Below are 10,192 nucleotides of genomic sequence, written 5' to 3'. Positions count from 1 at the left end.
TATACCCATAGATTTCCATGCCACATTTAGGTGCTTTGGAGGTGATGACATTCTAACTCACCAGACATAACATCCCATTCATTTTCAATGGGGTTTTATGTCTGGTGCGTTAGAATGTCGATACCACCAAAGCACCTAAAAGTGGCATGGAAATCTACGGGCATATTGAAGAGTGAAGTGTGGGTCACCAGACCAAACAAACGAAAACAGCTGAGAGCAAAGCATCAAGGATATCTGGGCTTCCATAACTCCCATGCAATGCCCTGCCATTTATTTCAATGTTAAATGGAGCATTCCAGTTACTAAGACAAAGAGCTTATCACCAAGTATTGAAGATTGAAATGTAATTTAGAAGGTACCAAATTCCAACTGTTTTGATGTAAATGGGAAAAAAGAAAGAAATTTGGATTACAACACTACAAAACTATTTTGCGTAATAATGTGGAACAGAGCATTTTAAGTTTTTTATTATTTAAGGTTAGGGGTAGCATTGGGATTTGGTATAATGTATGTTACATGTACCGTAGATACACTAAAGACACCGTAAAATAAACTGTTACAACAAAAACGTAAAAAAGCCCCTAGTAGATCATAACTTGGTCAATAAAATTCTACATCAATGTACTAAATCATAGATGTACTGTGTCTGTCAACACTCATGTTAATCTTATCTAACTCTACCTCTACCCCTACTCTACTCTACTAAGCTCTATAATATACAGTACACAATAAGTCAAGAGAATGGAGAAAGAATATATTTTCTAGTCTAAATAGAACATTGCAAATCTACTTGTATTTCAGGACCAAGTAAACATCCAAATACGCACTCACACAAAAAAAAACAATAACAAAAACAAAAACAAATCTCAAGTAGAGAAGGTCAAATTTTAATACCCACTGGTTTGGAAGAGTATTTCTCATTGGAAAAAATATCAACCCAAGATGCTTTCAAAGATTTATAGTGGTATAGAGTGTGTTTTGTGAAGTAATGAAATTGCTTGGGCATATAGAGTGAACATTGTGATGCAAAACAGAATCTGGACAGACCATTTCATTAAAACTGGCAGCGCAGGCTGTTGACACAGACAACCATTATAACAAAGGTATGTATCAGAGGGTTCAGAGCGAGTACACAAAGACACACACATGTACAAATACACACACACACACACACACACACACGCACCCACACACACCGGCACACACACACACACACACACACACACACACACACACACACACACACACACACACACACACACACACACACACACACACACACACACACACACACACACACACACACGCACCCACACACGCACACACACACACACACACACACACACACACACACACACACACACACACCGCACATATAGACACACACACACATGTGCACCCTGCCTGTGCACATATGCACACAGGAACACAGGAACACATGCACACATGCGCACACACACAAACACTCACGCACACACGCTCCACCCACTCAAATAAGCACATGCATAACAACTAGATATTTCTTACACATGAATGTACACAAACATCCACCCACTCTCGTGTGTGCTTTTCTCTTCAGCAACCAAGGCTAGGGGCACACTGGATCTTAATATCAGCTACTACTCAACCTTACATCAGTAAAAAAAAAAGATTCAAGATAACACAAAGATTACAGTCGATATGATTGAAATGGTCTGATAGTTGTGCTTCCCAGTCAGACAAAATTATTCAAAGGTAATGCTATTACAGTACCTTACCCTACCCTACCCATAACATTTTCTGGGCACAGAAAACATGATCAAAATAGTAAAATATCAAGCCTTACTTGGATCAGATTTGGAAAATGTGTCTCTGTCCAGAAGATTTCTGTGGAGATAAAAAAAGACAAGGCATCGTTATTATTGTGTTGGGACTACTTACGTGTGGGAATAAAATATTCTATCAAAAGCTTAGTTTAGTTTTAACAGGCTATATGTGTGATAACAGTCAAAGTAACTTTCTTCCACACATCATTGTCTGTTTTTCAATATATTGGTATACTAGTGTGACATCCAATTGTTATCATATGAGCTGTTGAGCTAAGCTGGTCCCAAACTTCCCCCCCTGCGCACCCCCTTTTACATTTCAATGTCGTTCGCGCACCCCCTAAGCGAATGTTGCACAGCGGCACATTTTGGGCAATCCTCATTTCCAATAGCCCTGATGTTATTTCTGCCATTATTACAAGTCTAGGAGTTATAAATTACACTTGAGATGGACCCTTCAAGCATACAATTCACCAAACAATTAAAAACTACATAATGTTCATGAATTCTGTATAAAAACACACATATCAGTCATTGCTCTATTCAGCTCATGCACCTCCTTATGGCAGGCTGTGCACTCCCAGGTGTGTACGCACCCCACTTTGGGAAACCCTGCCTTAGAGTGTTCTATAAGGGGGGGTTCTATAAGCCATTCCAAGTCGTCATAGTTCTTAAAGTACATACTAGAACAAGCATTCAATGACGTTCCTACAATATTTCCACACAAAATATAATTTCAAAACCATGAAAGATCTACAGGAGGCAGCCTGACCTCTTAAATGTGTCATACTCCATGCCAGCCGTCTGAAATGTTGCATTCCATAATAATCAGTAATCATGTGTTTTGAACCTCGCCTTACAAGCAATTGTTTGTCTTACTTATCTACTGTCAGCCTCACAATGCCTATGTTATCACAATCAACATAATACATTATTAGCTGTAGCACTGTATGTTTTCCAAGGCCAAGATATCGCCCCACATTTCTTGTTCCCTTAAAATGAATAAGATATCTTATTTTTACTGTTTTGTTCTCATTTTTGTGCTTCTCCTTTTTACCGACTGTACTCTTCTTACTAGAACACATAAGTTCATAAGCAAAAGTTACGCATATCAACCACGGCTATCAGATGACTAGAAAACACAACACTGGGCCCTGCCATGGCCAACCGGTAGGGCACTCGTCTTCCATGCGGCCAACCTGGGTTCGATTCCCGGTCTGGGTCATTTGCCGACCCCTCCCCATCTCTCTCCCCATTCGCTTCCTGTCCACCTCTCATACTATCCTGTCATCAATAAAGACAAAAAAAAATCTTTAAAAAAAGAAAAAAAGAAAACATAACACGGAAGAAAAGCTGAGTGCTGAGACTATTAGGAGGTAAGTTACAGTACACCATTACAGAGCATGAGGTGCCCTTGGAGTAAATCATACTAAAGATTTTAAAAGTGTTCTGGAAAATTGGCCAAGTTTGGGCACTCTTGAGCAAAGTCAATATATATCAAGTAGACCCTTTAATGAAATAGGAAAACGTCTAATTGCCAAAAACGCTGACTTTGGTTTTGGCTGTACTTACTAGGCCTTTCTCAGGGTGTGGTCTGTGACAAGTTTCTAAAAGCTTAAGTACATTACATTTGCCTCTTTTCCACTGGCGGTTTTCTGGTAGGCCTACAGCTTGACACAGTGCAACTCAGCCGCCACTTTTTGTTTCATGATTGTCCTATTCGAAAAGCAAAAAGTGGTGGCCGAGTCGCGCTGTGTCGAGCTGTAGGCCTACCAGAAAACTGCCAGTGGAAAAGAGCCTATTGTGTCTCAGAGTCTGGTAATATAGGCACATCCTCCTCCATGACTGAGGTACCCTGTGTATGGTACCGTCCCGCCGCACTGCTCCCTAGGGGAGACACTGAGGGCTGCCCTCTTGCACGGGTGAGGCATAAATGCAATTTCGTTGTGTGCAGTGTTCACTTGTGTGCTGTGGAGTGCTGTGTCACAATGACAATGGGAGTTGGAGTTTCCCAAATGGTCTTTCACTCGCTTTCACTTCACATCAGGGGACCAACTCAATACAATGCCTCCCATCCTCTCCTTTTGCTTGTGAAAAGTGTGAGGCAAGACGTCACTGACGATAGAGGACTTATTCAATATCTCGCAAAAACACAATTCAAACGTCATTTTTTTCATCACATTTGCATTGGGATGTTGAATGAGGGAAAAGCCACCCGCAAAAGTTGCTCTGCCAAGACTGACATCAGGGAAACTTTGTTGCTTTCTCCATGGAGGCGGAACGTTACACGAGCAAAGGGAGAGGATGGGGGGTACTTAGGGCTGTGACAATATTGAATCGAATCGTGATAATCATGATACGAGAGTCACGATACTGCATCGCGATGAGGGATGCAGTATCGTGATACGCCCTTTCAAAGTTCTGTTACCCTTCAGTCAAGAAAACAAACACATGATCTGATCAAATCATCATCATTATTATTTTAAAAATGTATTATTAGCCTTTTGCAACCTATTCTGCATATGAATTATTTCTGTATGCTTTATATTGTTTAATGTTGGCAAAGGTTGAAAAAGAAAATGAATGAAGTAAATATCGCAATGCATCGCAATAATACATGTATCGCAATGCATCGTGATAGTATCACATCGTGGCATTTGCATCGTGATGCGCATCGAATTGTGACCCTTTGCCAATACCCAGCCCTAGAATTACTAGTTTGAAATGGATCCCATATGTCTAGAGATTGGAAAAACTGCACAAAAAGTGCATTAAAATGTAGAGATTCAGACTAAGTATGTAAGATACCTCAAGGAGACTTACAATATTGAACACAGTGAATTCTACATTAGAGAAGTTGTTAGGAATAAAGTTCATAGGAAAGGCATGACATCTCAGTCTACTTAAGACGGTCTTACTGTACTGCTAGTGGCATACCAGACTGCGACTGAGAAGGACGTTCCCCGTGCACATGCAAAATGCAGTTTGAACTTCGGCCAAATTTTGCATTAAAACATAAACTTTTCATGACCTATCCCTTCTCATGCTGCGTGTGGGAACGGTACGGGTTGTAGGTGGTTCATAGACCTCAAATGACAACATAACTTATTCAGCCTGGATCCAAAAATCTTCTCATCAGTCGCACGAGAGTGGCAGATAACTACGTATATCCAGAGGGTTGGGGTTTCACCACCGTGAGTAAAAGTGTAATATGCTTCAGTAGTCATGCAAAATCCCCAACCAAAACATAAGACACAGTAACTGCCGCCTTTTTGTACTCTCGTGATACGCTCACGCTTAAGTAGTCATGCAAGAAACAACTCCAAAAAAAAAAGAAAGAGAGGGGTAAGACATTCCCTTCCTGCATGTGTGCATCCTTCAACTAGTCATGCAAAAACACCCCAAACATCTCTGAGCGATTGATAGGGAGTGATGTATCTAGTTCATCTGGCCCGCTGGTGCTTGAGCGAGATGATATGACTATGGTGTGATGTTGCTGAGGGCTAGCACTCCACTCCACTCCACTCCACTCCACTCGCTCTGTGCTGCTCTGTGGTGCTTCTTCCCCTGCATATGCATGGACTCCCCCCAGTTATATGAAAGCCATTACAAACAGCAACGATAACACTCCTGCCTCAGAGTCAGCAGCACTCACTGCACAGCACAACCAAAAACAAAAACAAAAAAAACACCTCACACACACACGGACAGTAAAATTGGTAGTGTTAATTCAACACCTAGACACTATACTACTACCTCAGTGTTGAATCAACACAGCAAAATGTGCTGTTCGGTTCCTGTGCCTTTCACAGTTTTCCCCTTCTCTTTTTCACACACACACACACACACACACACACACACACACACACACACACACACACACACACACACACACACACACACACACACACACACACACACACACACACACACACACACACACACACACACACACACACACACAGACATGACAAGGCTTTAGGGTATTCAGCCAACACCACGGTGTGGAGACAGCAAGATACCCCTTACTGACTGACTGGCTGTGCTGTGTGTGTGTGCACTGCACTTATCAGTGCTTGCAATACCCTCCCCACTCCATTAAGCTCATTACAAGCTGTGATAATGTGTGACCAGATCTGGCAAACAAATGGGTCACAGCGAGCCAGTACTCATAATTGGGATTATAGCGATACCGGTGAAGAGACAACACAATACAAGTTGAAAATCAGTTCCCGCCAGTGGATGATACTAACAGCTATATTTTGTTATCTTTTAACCTGAGAAAATCTGAGCTTTTTTGACCCCTTTGTGGAAGCTGGGATTGGCAGTGATCCAACTCTTTACTATAAAAATACTCAACTATATCATAACATTGCTGTGACATTACCAGGATTCTTCAGTTACAGATTAAGATTTTGCCATTAACCCTTTGGTGTAAACAAAGTTATAATAGCGGTTCACAAATGCACTCTTAACATTTCAATTTGAGAAATCCTTATTTCATGCCACATGCATGTGACACAGGGCGGCCCAAGACCCCACACTGCTCCTTCACCATGCCATCCCTCCCATGATGCTTTGTGGCATTCCTCACAAATATCCCGGTGGTGTCAAAAAGGCAACAAGACAGCTCCACTGCATACGGTATACCGTACCACTTCTCAGGAGTCAAACAGTGATGACTCTTAGTCTTGCGCAGGCCAGGCCATGACAGTTATCAGGTCTTCTTTTGGCCAGCACCATGAAATTGAACAAACTGAATACTGCTCGCAGTGGTCGAGTCATCAAATGCAAACTAAGCCATCCATGAGATGAACTAGGGCTGGGCGATATGGAAAAAAACCAATATCACGATATGGATTACTTTATATCACGATAACGATATATATCACGATATAGCACAATAACATACGTTTTCTTTTATTCTCTTTATTTGCTCTTTATTTTTTCATGTCGCAAAACAACCTTTCTTCAAAATGGATCTTTTTATTCTTATTTTTACAGTTACATTAACTTATAGTGTGTATTGTGACAACATGAAATGTAATTAAATGATATTCAATTGTATAAAATTGATAAAATTACTATCACAATATAAACGATATAGGAGAAAGGTCACGATATACACTTTTATATCACGATAACGATATATATCGTCATATTGCCCAGCCCTAAGATGAACCACCGCGTCTCTTAGTGGTCCCTGCCTGTTTTCTATTCCGTGCATCACTTTACTTCTTACAAGGAAAAAGCACTTTGCATACAGTATGACAACGTCTAGGAGTGTCTCTATATCTATGATTAGCTTTGAGAGCTGAATAAGGGAGAAAGAAGCTATACTTGCAGGACGGTCACATCAAAATGCCTAAGTGTGTCCCACGTGTCCTGCAATCTTTAAGGTGTGTGTGTGTGTGTTGTGTGTGTGTGTGTGTGTGTGTGTGTGTGTGTGTGTGTGTGTGTGTGTGTGTGTGTGTGTGTGTGTGTGTGTGTGTGTGTGTGTGTGTGTGTGTGTGTGTGAGAGTACGTGTGGCAATTCTAGGAGATGGAAGGTAGAGCATGCCGTAAGCAGAATTCCTATGAAAGATTTACAGAGGCTCCTCCACATAACATCACATTCCCATTTTGATTCCCATCAGTTTCCTAACCATACGAGGCATTTCCCTCCCACACACACGCACGCATGCATGCACATGCGCGCTCACACACACACATGCACTCACACACAAAAACAAACACACACACACACACACACACACACACTCACACACATACACCCAAGCACACGCACACACAAACACAAACACGCACGCACGCACGCACGCATGCACGCACACACACACACACACACACATGCTGAGTTCCTTACGAATTTGTAGCTTTTCCTTCCCACACAAACACAGAATATCAGTTTTCTACCCACATGACGCTTTCCCTGCTCATAACACAATCCTCCTCATCATCATCATCATCATCACCAGGGTAATGTAGGAAATCTCGCCGTCTAACGTTCGTCAGAGCAGCGGTTTACCGTTCATAATTTACTGTACTCGGGCGCTACTAGCCAAATTGGCGGGTAGGTATTTTTTTCTACTAGCCAAAATGAATTTTCACCCGTGTTTGGCGGGTTGGCGTGTGTTAATTTAGAGCCCTGATCACCACCATCATCATCATCATCACCACCACCATCATCAGTACCATCATCTATCATCACCACATCATCATCCTCCTCAACACCACTACCATCATCACCATCATCATCATCATCACCACCACCATCATCAGTACCATCATCTATCATCACCACATCATCATCCTCATCATCATCACCACCATCATCATCATCACCACCATCATCATCATCATCATCGTCATCATCACCATCAATCCTCCTCATAGCACCTCCCACACGTAAATTCAGTGAAGACATATTTCAGCCTCTCAGGCCCCATCTTATTTCCTTATTTTTCAATAACCTTTATAGTGCCTTAACCATTTCAAAAAAATGTTCATCAGTTGTGGCCCATTTGGACCACTACCATCATGCAACTACTGTAATTTCTATAAAGACGCCATCTAGGAATTGAAATATTTGATATGTTGTTTTCCCTATAATAACTTTTAGATGGAATATTCACTGTTATCTGGATGCATTGTGTGTGTTAGAAGTAAAAAAGGCTGCAGGACTCATCATGCCTGGCAGGTTGTAGACAAGTTTTTATCTTTCTTCCCCTTTTTTGCTGAACCATGCGCCTGTTTAAAGACTATTGACGAACAACATTGACTGGTTACCCTGCGCTGTTATTAGAGAATTGATTAAATGTAAATACCTCATTCTCAGACCTTTAAAGAAAAAATAGATGTGTGAGACATGATGGAAATCAATGGCGTGGAACCCCTTGTACCTCATCACCCTTGTACACCATGTGCCAGTGTAATGATGAGTGCATTTTGATCATGAATTGCTTTTTGATTCTGTCTGTTTAAATCAATGAGGTGCGAAATTATCTTGGCAAGAACCTTTTCTACTGTTCCTGCTTCTGTGTATGTAGGGCTGCTGACAGCTTTGACTGGGCCCGGGACAAAGACATCTGAAAGAGCCCCAAACCCAATACATACAATGTACTGAGGATCCAATTCTGGGGCCCCTCTCTCCTTGGGCCCGGGACAAGTGACCCCTTTGTCCCCCCTTTCAGCTTCCCTGTGTGTATGTACTGTAGCTACTTCATGAAGCACAATGTACAATGTCAATGTGTCCATCCATTGCAATGTACCATTATGTACCTACTCTGTGTTACAGTAAGAAGCAATTATTTTTCCTCTTCCGTGTGCATACTGTACCATGGGATTTCCATGAGACCTCCAAGGTGTTCATGGGGGGATTAGAGCAGGCTGCCCAGACCTTGCCAGGACCAATCATGGTTCAGTCACTGAAACATGGTACAATTTGAAAAGAAAAAAAAACCCCTGCATACTGACCATTTCGCTGTTTTCCATTTTAACTGATGAAGGTCTAGGACCGAAACGTGGTGTATCAAAGAAAACAAAATGTGAAATGGTCAGTGTGCTGGATTTTTTTCAAACTGTGATGGGTGATCCATGAGACCTCTACTATGCACCTGCCGACTGAAACATGGTACACAATCTATGGCTCCTACAGTATTGTATTATGTTATGGTTATACATACAGTGTGCCGTTACATGTACAGAATCCCAAACACATGGGAATGATGTGTTTGGTGGAATAAACGGCCAAGCTTAATGGTACTCTGCACCCTAATAAATGTCTGAGGTGCCCTTGGGAAAGTCATTTAACCCCAGATTACTCCACGGGGACTGCCTCTCTAGCTCAATAATATTGTGTATATGATATCCCTCTGGATAAAAACAGCTAAAGACGATGCAATGCTAAAAAAAAGTGTACCATATGAAATATTATCACATGACATCACATCATATGGTTCATCTGAGCATCTGATGGTGTGGACAATATGATATCATATGATTATTAATTGATTCATTGATATCATGTGATATCATATTGTTCACAATATCAGATGCTCAGTGTTTTCTCTTCACCTGACCATAGTGGTGGTAATGGGTCAGGCTACACAGCACACCTGTGCGAGCTCTGCCAGATTTTTTTGGTCTGCGTACGGCTCCTCCCACGTCAATGGATTTCTCGTCTTGAAAGCATGGCTCCTCAGATAGCCAATAACTGCCAAAGACTTTCCCACGCTTAAAGACGAGGCCCCGGGGGGAAATGACCTTCAGTCCTGATCAATGCGGCGGGTGAAGGACTCAAAATAAACCTTGAGAAGGGTCGATGCACTGATCCGTGACGGACGCATGCAGATATTGCATGTCTCTAGATGTGGTGAGTGAAGTTA

At 41.8% G+C, this 10,192-nt stretch overlaps 1 protein-coding gene across 1 annotated transcript in view; it reads right to left on the bottom strand.

Moving 5' to 3' along the window:
- Positions 1 to 10,192, bottom strand: part of cpne8 (copine VIII) — a 68,082-nt gene that overhangs the window by 53,047 nt on the left and 4,843 nt on the right. Inside the window, exon 2 of the mRNA XM_063197788.1 lies at positions 1,826 to 1,866. Coding sequence (XP_063053858.1) covers positions 1,826 to 1,866 — 41 coding nt within the window. The remainder of the gene's footprint in view (positions 1 to 1,825; positions 1,867 to 10,192) is intronic.

Source organism: Engraulis encrasicolus, chromosome 4, assembly GCF_034702125.1.
Source record: "Engraulis encrasicolus isolate BLACKSEA-1 chromosome 4, IST_EnEncr_1.0, whole genome shotgun sequence".
In the NCBI taxonomy this organism is placed as follows: domain Eukaryota; kingdom Metazoa; phylum Chordata; class Actinopteri; order Clupeiformes; family Engraulidae; genus Engraulis; species Engraulis encrasicolus.
This window is presented reverse-complemented; position numbering and strand designations above follow the sequence as displayed.